This window comes from Crocuta crocuta, unplaced genomic scaffold (genome assembly GCF_008692635.1).
Source record: "Crocuta crocuta isolate KB4526 unplaced genomic scaffold, BGI_CrCroc_1.0 scaffold1, whole genome shotgun sequence".
NCBI classification, from domain to species: Eukaryota; Metazoa; Chordata; class Mammalia; order Carnivora; family Hyaenidae; genus Crocuta; species Crocuta crocuta.
In genome coordinates this window covers 4,434,823-4,450,435 of record NW_027527930.1, presented here as the reverse complement: position 1 = coordinate 4,450,435, position 15,613 = coordinate 4,434,823, and the positions used below count along the sequence as shown (strand labels likewise).

General features: G+C 37.5%; 1 protein-coding gene across 1 annotated transcript in view; it reads left to right on the top strand.

Annotated features, from left to right (window-relative positions):
• ADAMTS3 (ADAM metallopeptidase with thrombospondin type 1 motif 3) overlaps window positions 1-15,613 on the top strand; it is a 255,823-nt gene that overhangs the window by 219,191 nt on the left and 21,019 nt on the right. Inside the window, exons 12-18 of the mRNA XM_077750222.1 lie at window positions 2,028-2,173; window positions 3,270-3,445; window positions 5,092-5,225; window positions 6,778-6,901; window positions 11,093-11,161; window positions 11,353-11,364; window positions 12,862-13,025. Coding sequence (XP_077606348.1) covers window positions 2,028-2,173; window positions 3,270-3,445; window positions 5,092-5,225; window positions 6,778-6,901; window positions 11,093-11,161; window positions 11,353-11,364; window positions 12,862-13,025 — 825 coding nt within the window. The remainder of the gene's footprint in view (window positions 1-2,027; window positions 2,174-3,269; window positions 3,446-5,091; window positions 5,226-6,777; window positions 6,902-11,092; window positions 11,162-11,352; window positions 11,365-12,861; window positions 13,026-15,613) is intronic.

Below are 15,613 nucleotides of genomic sequence, written 5' to 3'. Positions count from 1 at the left end.
AAGTCCAAAATCCGTTTCACTGGGTGAAAATCAATGTGTGGACAGGACCGTACTCTCCCCAGAGGCTGTAGGGGAGGATCTGTTCTTGCGTCTTCCAGCTTCTGGTGGCCACCTGCATTCCTTGAATTGTGGCTGCACCATTTCAGTCTCTGCTTCCATGGCCACATCATCTCCTTCTCTTCTGTGTGCAAATTTCCTTCTGCCCCTGTCTTATAATGTACTGGGCTGTCTTACACGTGCTGTGCTGGCATTTAGGGCCCAACTGGATAACCCAGGATAATCTCTCCATCTCAGAATCCTTAACCAAATCACATCTGCAAAGACCATTTACCAAATAAGGTAACATTTACGAATTTCAGGGATTAGGACCCAACATCTCTGAAACCACTCTTCAGCCACTACTGATAGAATAGGAAACAGCAGCTCAGCAGAATATCTGGGCCCCTGCTAATGGGATTTAATTTGCTTGCTGGCATCCCACTCCTTGTGAAAGTTGTCCAGAAGTAAAGTCATGTGAATTTATACAGAAGATTTGGCCTTGTTCCTTGGGGAAAGATGCCCAGACGTTTTAAATCTCACATTGTGTAGTCAAGATTGAATGCTCAGAAACTGGCCCGGGGCCAAGCTACACAACTCATAAGGGGAAAGATCACCAAACCCAAAACAAAGACATGTTAAGAACTCAAATTGAAGAGCCTTGACTAGTTTGGAAATAAGATATTGTAGACAGGACCAAAAGCTGGCAAGGAAGATTTACATAGCTTTTAGTTCCTTTAAAGCCCTGTAAGCTCTATTTCAAATATATATGAACTGTATTTGCTATGGGAATTACAATAATAATAATATCTGCCATTATTGGTGTTTAAACTTAGGTACTACACTAAACACATTACATGCAGTGTGTTGCTTTAGAAAAACTCAGTGTTACAGACTTTTGACTAAAAAAACAAGAGCAACAATGAGTTGATTCATTTTTGCTTTGTGAAAAATATATCGTGTACATCAACCCTAAACATCCAGCTTCTCTAAATAGATTTGTGTTATATTTAAATTTACCTAATTTGAGTTTTAAGAGGTATTTTTATTGTATATGGGATAAAAAAGTGAGTCAAAATGTTGAATGGGAGGGGCACCTGGGTGGCTCAGTCAGCTGAGCATCCAGCTTTGGCTCAGGTCATGATCTCATGGTTCATGGGTTTGAGCCCTGCATCGGGCTCTGTGCTGACAGCCAGCTCAGAACCTGGAGCCTGTCTTCGGAGTCTGTGTCTCCCTCTCTCTCTGACCCTTCCCTACTCATGCTGTCTCTCTTTCTCTCTCTCTCAAAAATAAATAAAACATTTAAAAAAATTTTAAATGTTGAATGGGTAAAGAATAATGGTTGAGCACCTGCTGTGTTGGGTACTGTAAGCTAGGTACCTCTATCAAGGTTCAGTGTCCCACTTAATTACTTCTAGGTCAGATGGTCTTATCCTCCTCCTGATCCTTTCTGGGCCCCCATATTCCTCATCTAAAATGTAAAGATAACATAAATGACCTATCTCAGAATCATTGTGAATGAAAATTTTGAAACATATTTAAGTGCTTTGGATACTATATATGCTTTAGAAATGTTAATTAATTCCAAAGTTAAGGCATATATTTCTCTGTTATTATTGTACAAAGGAGCATATTACCCTTAAAAACCCTGATATTATAGCTAATGAGGGGTGAAGGGTAGAATAGTACCCACTATGCAAGTTAGGTCGTCAGATCATTCTTATTGGTTATGTTTGATACTCACTGTAAATGTATCATTTAAAAACTTGTCTGAATGATTGTTATTTTTTCATTTTATACCTAAATGCAAGTCTAAATTATCCTGTATAGGGCATCTTATTGCTATAATTGCACTGGGTTATTTTTAAAATGCATTTTTACCTGGGGTGGGAGGGAAGAAATGAAGGCCTTTAATTGATGGCCCTTGTTGAAACAACTCCAGTTTTAGCCTATGCATAATTTCCATAATTGCCTTTTGTCATTTTCCTAAGTGGTGCTATAAGGGTCATTGCATGTGGAAGAATGCCAATCAACAAAAACAAGATGGCAATTGGGGATCATGGACCAAATTTGGCTCTTGTTCCCGGACGTGCGGAACTGGTGTCCGTTTCAGAACACGCCAGTGTAATAATCCCACGTGAGTATAACTGTCGTAATTCCAGTTGTTTTTGGCTAGACCAGAAAGCGCTTCAGTATTGTTCAATATTGTTGTGTTTCAATACACAACATGAAAACCAAGTGTTTAAGTGCCTATTTTGAGCAAATCTCCATTCATCAGTCTTGTGAAGAGTAGTCAATAGCGAAGATCAGAGGCTCCAGTGAAGATTAGAGAATTTTGAGGCAGTTGCTATTTAGAAATCTTCAGGAGCGAGGCAGAGAAAACCTGGGCACTGAGGCTGTGAGGGCCATGGCTGTCGCAGGAAGCATGTTGGTATGGGGAGTATCTCCAGGCAGGCCCTCACTCACTCTGCGGTTAGGAAAACCACACATCTGAACAGGGTAACAGAAAGACCATGAAAGAACACCAAGGAACTGTTGGGGAAACAGCTATCCATTAGCTCCCTCATACTAAATATATTGAATCCTTGCATGCTTAGCAAAACCTTAGGACTTTCTTTCTGGTCTAGGGTTTACCATTTTATAAAGAATATCAAATGTGGCATACCTGTCTTTACAGGAAGACATGGTGGTAGTTTTAGTGGAAGTCACCAAAACAATAAAAATTGTAAGAACAGCTAAGGTTCACTGTGAGCCATGCTCCGTTCTAAGTATATTAAATATGTGGACATACTCAGTTGTCTCCATTTTCCCGTATGAAAGATGGGATTATTTTTTGCATTTTGCATATGAGCAAATGAAGGCCTGGAGCTATGATCAGATTTCTTTGGGTTATATCTATGTGTTTTATGCATGGTAGAAAATATAATTTTCCTCAGACAATATGTATATATATGTTTCTACATTCTTTATATACTTTGACCATACGTTCCAAACAGACTCTTTGAAAAGCTGATTTAAGTCAAGTGTTTGGTCCCCACCTTCCCACCCTGCACCTGACACACACACTGGGAAAGGTTGGCACTTTCCGGAAAGGATTGAAATAATGAAGTAGGAGTTCATTCGCTTTTTGCTTGCGGCTCTGAAGCTCTGGCTTCCTGCCTTCAGTCACTGCGTCTGCGAGCTTCCACCGCTGGAGCAGAGCCAAAGCGCCTTTTCTGCTGTCTTCTCTGCAGGCCAATCAATGGCGGTCAGGACTGTCCCGGTGTTAACTTCGAGTACCAGCTTTGTAATACAGAAGAGTGCCAGAAGCACTTCGAGGACTTCAGAGGACAGCAGTGCCAGCAGCGGAACTCCCACTTTGAATACCGCACCACCAAGCACCACTGGCTGCCCTACGAACATCCTGACCGTGAGTGGAGTGGATGCTCACTCTCTTTCCCACTGTGTGGACAAGGACTTCAGAGGTTAAGCCTTGTCCACACCAATTTCTTGGACTCTTGGCCCCTAGTTGTTAACTTAGAAAACTTGGGGTTTATAGGGGTAAATCCTGCTGGGTTTTGAAGAACAAGGCTTCCTCTAGAGAGGTGAGAATTGTGGGCTAGTTCCTGGCCAAGAGCTTTCCCACCATGGCTACTGAAGAGACCACAGTGGAAAGCAACACGTAGGAGACACCTTGAGTCTCCTCCTTTGAGTGACGTCCCTCTACTAGGCAATGCTCTGGACTGGTGTGAGCTTGCCTTTCTGAATAACTGGAAAAGAATACAGTCCTTTTACAACTGAGTGAGAAATAAGAAAAAGTTCATTATTTAAGAACAAAAGATATGTTATAGCATTTTACTTTGTACTGTACACTGGTTATGAGAAAATACACTTAGAAATTCCCTTTCATGGTGCCTGGGTGGCTCAGGCAGTTAACTGTCTGACTCTTGATGTTGACTCAGGTCATGAACTCACAGTGGTGGGATCGAGCCCTGCATTGGGCTCTCTACTGATAGCTTGAAGCCTGCTTGGGACTCTCTCTCTCCCTCTCTCTTTCTGCCCCTCCCCTGTTTGTGTTCTCTCTCTCTCTCTTTCTCCCTCAAAATAAATATATAAACTTAAAGAAATTTTTTAAAATTCCCTTTTAATGTTTACTTCTTACCCATGAATTTTTGGTTAAATATGTTCAGATGGGAACGTCTTGCCATACTTCATATTTGGACGGATAAAAGAAAAATAGTTACATGATTACCATGTGATATGATATACTGCCAAGTTCAGTTTAAAAGCTGTTTTATGGAAAAGACGCATCCACATAGGAATTCAGAGTTGCAATACATTAAGAAGATGCATTATTTTTTTAATCTATTTTGATGAAGTGAATCACATAAATTGTATTAAAATTAATTAATGAGATCCTACAGGAGGTGTAAACCATACTAGGTCATTGGGTCAAACAGAAGAGAAACCCTTTTAGTTCTCAAAGTGTCAGTAAAACTAAAATGCCTCCCTCTGAATTAAAGTTCGTTGAAGAGCTGTGGTAAAATCAAGGGTTGTTGTTACAACCATGTTTGCCTGGGACAGTCCAACTATTCCTATGTAATTATTAACATGCTGACTTTTCACTCTCAAAAGTTTCACAGTTTAGGGGCGCCTGGGTGGTTCAGTCGGTTGAGCATCAGACTCTTGATTTCAGCTCAGGTCATGATCTTGCAGTTCGGGAGATTAAGGCCCTGCATTGGGCTCTGCGCTGACAGTGCACTGGGATTCCCTTTCTCCCTCTGTCTCTGCACCTCCTCCACTCATGCTTATGCACTTTCTCTCTCTCATGCTCTCTGTGTGTATGTGTGTGTGTCTCTCTCAAAATGAATAAGATAAAACTTAAAAAGGTTTCACAGTTTAGTTTAGTTGTATGCCAAATATGCATCCTTTTCTGCTACTCTGTTTTATTTATGTATACAATATTTTTTTTTCAGGAAACCATGTTGAAACTCCATATTTTAAAAATAAAGTAACTGTAGTGTTCAAATATGTCATTTCATAGAAATAGCTGATTTAATCTTCCATCTTGCACAGCCAAGAAAAGATGCCACCTTTACTGTCAATCCAGAGAGACTGGAGATGTTGTGTACATGAAGCAGCTGGTTCACGATGGAACACACTGTTCATACAAAGACCCCTACAGCATATGTGTGCGAGGGGAGTGTGTGGTGAGTTACAGTCGCTTCCCCAGAAGCTTCCTCTGCTACTGTGCAATTCTACTTTTACCACCCTTCATCTGCATGTTTTCAAAAGATTTTTAACCCTTTCATATCTGTTAAATAACATTAAAATGAGAATCTAGGACTAGTTGAGGAGGCCTAAACTAAATGTGCGAGAAATGTGACTTTTCAAACCAAAGTTTGGCCATTGGCAGAATCGATTTAAATGTACTTTTCCGAATTTCCAGCCAGATGCCTTTTCTAAGTTATTCCGATGTATCTAGGTTGGGAATACAGCAACTTGGGAATGAATGATGCCTTTGCTTTGAAACTGGTAGGCCTCTACTTTTATGATACAGAGCCTTTTTTAAAATTACACTGCTAAATGTATTTTATCTTTTATATTAAAAATAATGGAAATTTTCCCTCTGACTTTCCAATTGATTTGAAGTTTAAACACTGAATTCCACATTAGAACAAAAGTGGTGAAGATGTAAAAATGGCTTTTGCCCCATTTGGACTCTTTTAAAAAAAACACACTTGACTTTTTTATTCATGTTCACAAGTTGAATTAATATGAAATTGTCCTTCTTAACTGAACACATTACTCCTGTTTGTCTCTTTTTCACTTCAGCATAACTGAAGTGATATATTTATGAATCTCAAGTATTCAGATGCGTTACATTTCAAATAAAATTTTCCCAAAAGTAGAATCTGAGTTTTATCTGTCTCTCACTTCCCACATTATCTGGTACATCAATCATGTGGTCATCATTTTCTCTGCCCATTTTCCTTCCAAATTTATGGCCGCAGCAGCGTGTCATGTAACATAACCCTACACTGATTTACATGAAGGATTCTGCCCCAATTTGGAACCTTCAGTGGCTCCCTGTTCAGTTCATGTGTAAAAGTAAACTCTACCTGATATTCGAGACCTTTTATAGCCTGTGCTTTGCAAACCATTCCCTATTCTTCCCCTATCCTATAGCACTAACCTTCCATTGGCTTAAATATGGCTTAAGTATTGCTCTCTGAACCTACTTTCCTACTTCCATGGCTCTATTTTAATCCCTCTGCATTCTTGAAATGCCTTTCTATAGGACCCTATAAAAATCTCCAGCACTTCGTAAAGTTTTGTTTCACATCCCTAAACAGCTTATAAAGCTTATGCTAATGCACAGCTCACTGTTCTACTATTCATCTTTCCAAATAGGAAAGCAACAAGGGAAATAGACGCCATCTTTACTTTTGGTCTGCTCAGCACCAACTATCATATCTGCTTCATAAATGTTTGATGCTCATGACTATGTATAATGGGGTAAATATTTCATTAGACTGAGGAGTTTATCCTAGAGTAGCATTTAACCTACAGTGCAAGTCATTTGACTTCATAGTAGTTCTTCGAAAGATTGAGACATTAGAAACCAGAGCTGGAGTGAAGGCTTGGTGTAGACTGCCTCACTGTGGAGTCACAGTGAAACAAATGGCTCATCATTGTCTAGGATGCTAACCTTCACTTGGCACTTTAAAATTACCCACGCTTAACATCTTCTCCTTCCAGAAAGTGGGCTGTGATAAAGAAATCGGTTCTAACAAGGTTGAGGATAAGTGTGGCGTCTGTGGAGGAGATAATTCCCACTGTCGAACCGTAAAGGGGACCTTTACCAGAACTCCCAGGAAACTTGGTAAGATGAGGTTTCTTATGAATTTAGTATCCTTCTCTAGGATTTGTACTTTTTGAGACTTGTTTTAGGAATGTAGCATTTCCCTATAAATATAATAAAACATTTGCTGCTGATTTATTTTTATTCATATTAAGTTTCAAGGAACTAGTAATAAAGAAAAAAACTACTTGGGATTGAATTTATACTCCATACCATCCATGATGAAAATTGCCTATTAAATCTTATTTTATGTTTTTTATAAGACCTAATTGTTAGACTTGATGCCTTTTATTTTTTGAGAGAGAAAGAGCATAATGGGGAAGTGGGGGAGAGAGAGAGAGAGAGAGAGAGAGAGAGAATCTTAAGCAGGCTCCACTCTCAGCTCAGAGCCCAGTGTGGGACCCAGCACAGGTCTCTATCCCATGAACCTGGGATAGGACTTGAGCTGAAATCATGAGTTGGACGCTCAACCAACTGAGCCACCCAGGCACCCCTAGAATGGATGCTTATTTTGAATTTTTTGTACATATAAATTGTTTATCAGAAGTTAATAACAGCACATACACACACAATTCTAAATACAACTTTTAAAATATTGCATTAGTTTTGCTGCTTTTATTTTAAAAGTGAATGAGTTTATCCTATTTATAACTATGAATCTGGAGTCCATATTTTACATAATTTGAAATATTTTATATTACAAGGGTGCTTGGGTGGCTCAGTTAGGTAAGCATGTGACTTCGGCTCAGGTCATGATTTCACAGTTCATGAGTTCGAGCCCTGCATCGGGCTCTGTGCTGACAGCTCGGAGCCTGGAGCCTGCTTCAGGTTCTTTGTCTCCCTCGCCTTCTGCCCCTCCCCCACTCATTCTCTGTCTCTGTCTCTGTCTCTCTCTCTCTCTCTCTTAAAAATAAATAAACATTTTTTAAAAAGCTTTATATTACACAAAATTGAGGTAAAACCAAAAATAACCTGAGGTATAATTGCTTGTGTGTGTGAACTTTAATGTTTATTATGGAGTCAGTGATCTGGGCTTGGACATACAGTGAATTTCAGCAGATGGGAAAAAAAGTACAAATAATATGCAAAATTATGAGTAGTTTTATAATTATTCACTGGAATTTTCATAAAATATCTGGATACAAACATTTATTACTGAACAACTTTTTAGTTGCTAGCATATATTCAGTTATTCAATAAGCATTATGGGGAAATGTTTCTGAGAATTCAGCATTTAAAGATAAATTTGATGTAGTGCTTCCCTTGAGAAGCTTTCCTTACATCACCCCCCACACACACACACACACACAAACACACTGATAGTCTCTAATGGAATGATAAAAACAAAATAAAACAAAGCAAAAATAAAGATAAGTAATTTTGTTTACTCTGAGCACATTGTTATGGTGGTGACTTTCCCTTTTAGATTCCAAGAAAGTGTTAGAAAGGTAGTCTTACTCCAAATGGAATGATTCTCTTAGTTCTTTGTAATCTCATTATACCTCAGCTATACAGCATAAGACAAGTGCACACATATCAGTTATGCTCTTTGATATATTTAGGTGGGGCAGAGTTCAGTGAACTGTATCCTAAAGTAACATCAGTAACATCATTACTGATATTTTTTATATTCCTTTGTGCTAATTTAATGGTTAAATGGTTAAAAAACAAATATTGCCAATTATGGCTGATTACATTATTTTAACAAGGCAAATAGAGTTAAAACCATAACCATAACATTTATTATGGTTTTGGTGGAGTAACATGTAATTTTCTTCATCTTATTGTCAAGTAATTTTGCTTTCTCTATTGCAGTTATATTATTCTTTTTGTTGTAAAAGCATTCATATTCTTTTATTTCCAGAGTGAACTAATGTAAAGAAAAAGGTTTTGCCATTCATCGTCCATTCTGTATTATGTGCAGAGGGGGCAGTGATGTGTTTTTTTCAGGCACCTCAAAAATTATGCTAAACCTACGAACCAAGGTCAGAAGAGGCAAAGAAAAGATTTCATCAGCCATGCAGATTCAAACTGTTCAAAGATAAACTAACATCCATTTCTTTGCACTAATGTTGTCATAGTCACTCAATAGACTAATTAACGTTTTTCAACAGGGAAACATTTAAGCAAGAGGTGCCATACAGAATTCAAGTTGCTGGAAAATGAAATCTGCAAGTATTCAACTTCAAATCATCTCTATCACTTCTTATTCACACTTAGGCCTACTTTCATTGACTACTAACTGTATTGGCATTAGCTAACTATTATAAATGCATTTTGACTTCAACACATAAAATTACAGAACATATTTGATATCTTACCTAATATAATATATATAGCTTCTAGTACGGTCAATGAAACAAGACTTTGAGTCAACATGAAACTTTACTAATTAAAAACATTCTATTTAAGGGAAGACAAGAAGCACCTTCAGTTTACCCAAAGGAGCTCGTAATATTTCTCTTGCTGAAACAAGGGAAGCTAAAAATGTACTGGGTAAGTTGCAGCAAACTGCAGAAAGATGGGCATCCGTAAATGGCATCAAGCTGTTTTGCTGTCCTCGGCATCTTAAGCACTTTACTTCTAGCCATTGCATATGCAGACGAACATGGTACAGTTCACAGACTGGAATGTACCCAGGTTCAGGTACTGAAAACTCTAACCCCAAAATGACTATGCCATTGAGTTAAGACAGTAATCAATGTGTGAAAAAGTTGGGTAAAGCTACCCATAGGTAGATACTTATTGCCCAGATAGAAATGAGAAACTTATTTCTTCCTGATGACACGTGATTGTACAAATACACAATTTATAACTGAATTTCTGTCAGGCTCATCCTGTAGTATATGAATTGGATGTTTCATAATATAAGGTGTTAGTTGCATAATCTCTGTATATTTATTTGTTTGATGGAAATGAGATGTAACATCTTCATTTCTATTTGTCCTATTGTTAATTTACTGTTAAGATCTTAACTCTAAGTGACCTTAAGATAATTTTTAGGACATGTGATAATACTAAGATTTGTTTTATATGACATTGACGATAATAGGATTGATGTATGATTTTATAACTCAAGGCAATCCATTAAGCCTATTGATTTCATGATTTCTGGAGTAGAAGATTGAGTTTAAGGTCCATATAAAGGCGATGTGTGATCTAACTTGCAGACATTTTCCAACCAGATTGTTTGGTCCAACCAGATTGTTTGGTTAAATCTAAAATATATATTTTAAAACTTTCCCATGATAAAACTTGTTTAAGGTTTTAAAATTAATGACTGATTACAAGAAAAATGAAAGCTACTCACTTCATCAGTGAGTAGCTTTTTAAAAATTATTTTAGAGAGAGAGCGCACGTAGGAGTTGGGGAAAGGGGCAAAGGGAGAGAGAGAGAATTCTAAGCAGCCTCTGTGCTGTCTGTGCATAGACCGATATGGGACTTGATCCCATGACCCTGGGATCATGAGCTGAGCTGAAACCAAGAGTGGACACTCAACCACCTGAGCCACCCAGGCACCCCTTTCTTCTGAAATTTCATTAGAATAAAGCAGCCTTTTAAATATGAAGATACTTCATAAATTAGAAGTTTAGCTATCTACACTTGCCCTTAGGCTTTAAAAATAATATATAGACAGATAAAATATCTCAAGAAGGTTACCCACTAAGTACACTAAAAATTGGCCCCCTTTAAACAGGGTGGTTTAGAAAATAAAACTAAAATAATGTAATATATGAACTTGATAAATCAGTGTGTTGTACACCTGAAACTAATGTAACATTGTGTGTCAACTATACTCAAATAAAAATAAGTAAATAAGTACATACATACATACATACATACATACATACATACATAAGTCAACAGCAACAACCGCAAGCCCTAAACTCACATAGAAGGACCCAGGAAAGTGTAGCATTTACCTGAATTGCTGTTGACACAATTCATAGTCCAGTACAAGATAAATGACTAATAGGTTGTAAAGAAGATTAATTGCCCCCCTACATTAAAAAAAAAAAGTTTCCTTTAATCTCATGCCCGTTATCACAAAAACTACCAATGCTTTGAAGTTAGTTTCTGAAACTGCTTCTGTCAGCTTATGGATGCCCTCTTCTGCGTGCAGGAGCAGTTAAGAAATTCATGCTCGGCTAACCATGGTTGTTGCTTTTGTTTTCTTCTTGGCTTTCTCCGATATTTACTACACATGCAAAGGGTACCTTAAGATGTTTGATATACCCCCGGGTGCTAGACATGTGTTAATCCAAGAAGACGAGGCTTCNTGTGTGTAGATGTGTGTGGATGTATACATATATGTGTATGTATACGTAGATATGCAAGAGTCAGAATTACAAAAACATTACTATGTGAAAAAAAAACAAGACAAAAAAACAAAAAAAACATTACTATGTGGTTTTAGTTGGTCATTCCTCCCCACTATTCTTCTTTAAAACAAGAAATGTTCAAAAACAGAGCTTTAATTTTGGGTGAAACCCGAGTTGGTGTATTATTTATGTAGAGAAAAAAGTTATTTAACAAGTATTTAATGCACTTCTCTATATTAGGGGATGAGAAAAATAAGTATGTTTATAAAATGCATTAAATTAAGGAAGAATATCAGAAAAATTTGCCATATTTATGTTGACAAATTAGTTCTGATATTTTGGTTGATGCCATACTCTATGCCTCTCCTTACTTTTATTGTATTTTAAGTTCTTTTACTGAAAAGCAACCATATGTGAATTTTACTAGTCTAGTAAGCTTTCCTGGTATCTGTTATGTGTCCAGTTTCTGACTGGCACATGCAGATCCATTTGCATGGCTGTTTATAATTTCCAAAAGAAGATTCTTTTCCTCCTTTATGATAGGATCATGTAAAAATGGCATTTGAAAGGGGTGTGTCTTCAAAGTGTAGGTGTAAATGTAAACCTAACTTCCACATGTTCCCTGACCTATTAAAGCGCTAGGAGGCTCTCTGAACTCAGTCATCATCTGTCAATCCATGAAAAATTGTCTCACATTGCTTTTTTTTTTCAAATGGGTGACTTAAAAAAATGAATTATTTTATGGTGTTTCATAGAATTTTTTAAGTATTTAAATTATATTCACTGCTAGATTCCTTAACGGTCTAGCAGTCAGCCATCATTCTTTTTTCAATAATTCAAATTCTTTATTTTTCGTCCTAGAATTCAGATTATTATCCTTGGAAACATTGGAGTTGTTTTAAGAAGCTAAGTGGGGCAAATGTATTTAACTAAAATTGCTCATGTTTTCTACACATTTTCAATAGATGGTAGTAACATGAACTTTTATTTTCTAACTTATCGTTATATGCTGATGAATACCTCTAAACTTTAGAATCCCATTTGCTATTTTTTATCTAATGCTTTCTTAGAGAAAGCATTTTTAAATAATATATAGTAGATCTGTAATGCACTAAGAATTCTATCAATAAACAGCTTTTTTCTAGCCATATAAGTAGGAATATGGCCTTGGAATTTCATAAACATGAGAGCTAATTGTTTGTTTACCTAAAAATTAGTTCAACTGTGCTGGATACCTATAAATATTTTTACTAACTTGAAAAAGATACACAGAAGCTGTTCTGTTATATGCTGTCCTAGCATAAATGATTTATGTGAGTTATTATAGAAGTATCCATGATTTTCAAGATATTCCCAGCTTTCTAAGAAAATCTATAGGAGAAGTGGGTTAGGAACCATTAACCTTTTTGACAGTGTTTTCAACTAGGAATATTTGCTCACTTTTATCTCCCATTTAACCATTTTGGCATTGTTTTTGACTAGTTAGGGAGTGCTTCTTGAGGATTTTGAGTGCCTAATAAATGGAATGGGAATCATATCAGAACTGACACTCATTTTGATTGCTTTGATGCTTAGAAGGGGATAAACTTGCAATGGATCATCAAAACTATAATATGATAAAATAAAATGTATGCTGGTTACTCATTTTTCTTCATTTAGCTATTAAGAACCAGGCTACAGGCCACTATATTCTGAATGGCAAAGGGGAGGAAGCCAAGTCACGGACCTTCATTGATCTTGGTGTGGAATGGGATTATAACATTGAAGATGACATTGAAACTCTTCACACAGATGGACCTTTACACGATCCTGTTATTGTTTTGGTATGTGGTATTACAGGCACACTACATAGTTGGTTTAGTTTATATCCATTTTAGTTTTATAATTACTTGGTCTGAAACACTTTCACCTTGAACATTGTATATTTAGTTGCTTGTTTTTATTTTATTCAATTTATATGCCCTTCTCTACTCTGCAACTTTGTCATATATTTTATTATATGTACATTTTAACCCAATAATGTAGTATGATTCCTGATTTTTCGTAATCAGTTATGTGTTAAATACAAAAGATAAGATAGGTTTTTGTATTTACCCACATATTTACCGTTTCTTTTTATAAAAATTTTTTATTTATTTTTATTTTTAAGAGAGAGAGAAGGAGAAAATGAGTGGGGAAGGGCAGAGAGAGAGGGTGCGACAGAGGATCTGATGTAGGATCTGCACTGAGAGCAGAGAGCTCGATGCAAGGCTTGAACTCACGACCTGTGAGATCATGACCTGAGCCAAGGTCAGACGCTTAACCGACTGAGCCACCCAGGTGCCCCCTATTTACCATTTCTGATGCTCTTCAAATCTTCCCTGTAAATCTGATTTTCCCTCTAGTATCAGTTACCTTCCATATTAAGAACTTTACTGACTATTTCTGGGGGTGTGGGTGTGCATGCTAGCAAAGAATTCTCTCCACTTCCAGTTATCTGAAAATATCTTTATTTCCTCATTGTTCCTAAAATATATCTTCAGCAGATATAAACATTTTGGTTGCTAGTGGTGTGTGTGTGCACTTTAAAGATGTTTTTACCCTGTTAGAAGGAGTTCAGGGAATTAGAGGGCTAACTAAGGAAGTAGACATGACCACAAGGTGGAAGTAGCATGCACAAGCTTTATTGACCCTTCAGCAGATTTGTGTGCAAGGCCACCATCCAGGAGAGAGGCACAGGGGAACTCCTGGCAGAGAAGGGATTGGAGAGGGGGTGTTTTTGGTTGGGTGGTGTCACTCGGCAGCATAATGGAGAGTCTCTGATCTGAGTCCTCCAAAGAGCAGCAGTAGCTTGGGGTCCTTGTAGCCACAGTCTTATTTATAGTTAGCAAATGATGAGTGCAGTTTCATAGGGGTATGCTAAGCAATAGGGGCTAAATGGATAAAAATGTGCTTGTTTAGGCTATATTTTAAAAAAACTATATATGTAAAAATTTGAGTTTGGTGCTAGCAGGCTTCTGAGCTAAAGGGTCTGAGCCTGCTCTGTAGAAACAAAAATAGGAGCCAACACACAGGAGCCATCTTTGGCTCATTTATATAACACTTGTCTTCTACAATCCATCATCCATGATGAGGTCAACCTCATTCATATTGCTGCTATGTATGTGAAGTATCCATTTTCTCTGGCTGTTTTTAAGGATTTTCTCTTTATCTTTTTGTTTTGTTTCATTTTGTTGGTTTAGCTGTTTGACTGTGATATGCTTAGTTTGTGATGTTCTTTGTATCTGGCTTGGGGTTCACCAGGCATCTTGGTGATCTAAGTTTGATGGTTTTTTTACCAAATTTGGGTTGATTTCCACAAGTATGTTTTCCCCCATCTCTCACTTCTCTTCTCATAGGGCTCATTTACACAATTGTTCCATAAGTTTCCAGGCTTTGTTCATCCTTCTGTACTCCCTGTTTCTCTGTTCTTCAGATTTGATAATTGCTATTGAGCTATGCTCAAATTCACTGTGTTTTTTGTGGTCTCCAGTCTGTTGTTGAGCCCATTCAGTACATTTTTCATGTCAGATGGTGTTCTTTTCTTTTCTAAAATTTCCATTTGGTCCTTTTTTTTTCAATAAAAAAATCATTTCCATTCCTATGCTGTGATTTCCGTATATTTCACTCATTATGTCTCAGGTTTCCTTTAAGTCCCATGTCTTCATGTTGTCTGCTTTTATGGGCTGCTTTTTTCCTCTTGATTATGTGTCACATTTTCCTACTTCTGAGAAATTTTTAAGTGTACACTGGATATTATAGATGGTAAGTTGTAGGGTGTTTGATTTATGTTGCTTCTTTTTTCTTAAGTTTATTTATTTTGAGAGAGAGAGCATGAGTGGGGTAGGGGAGAGACAAATGGAGAGAGAATTCCAAGCAGGCTCCATGCTGCCAGCCCAGAGCCCACTGGAAGATTCTAGCTCACAACCTATGAGATCATGACCTGAGCTGAGATCAAGAGTTAGATCCTTAAGTGACTGAGCCACCCAGGAGCCCTTATGTTGTGTTCTTTACAGGCTGTTGGGTTTTATTTGGGCTGTCATTTCCTCCCGATCTTTGAAGACTGGTTTATGCTTTGTTAAAGCTGCTCTGTTTCAATTTTGTCCTAATTTTAATGGCATGGCCTGTTTGATACCTTAACTGAATGCCTAAAGTGTTAGTGAGGCCTCTTCATCTAGCTATAAAAGAACTCCTATGTCCCTAGCCCTGCCTGTCTTGGCCCCAGCCCCACAGCAGCCCTCAGTAGTAGTTGGCATGGTGTCTTGGCCAGGGCATGTGGGGACCAACCTTCAGTCTATGTTGTGAGCCACCCCTCTTTTCAGCCCTTTCTTTAGTGTCTTGCCTGCAATTTCCAAACACTATCTCCTTATCTCAGTGAGAGTTATATCTTGGC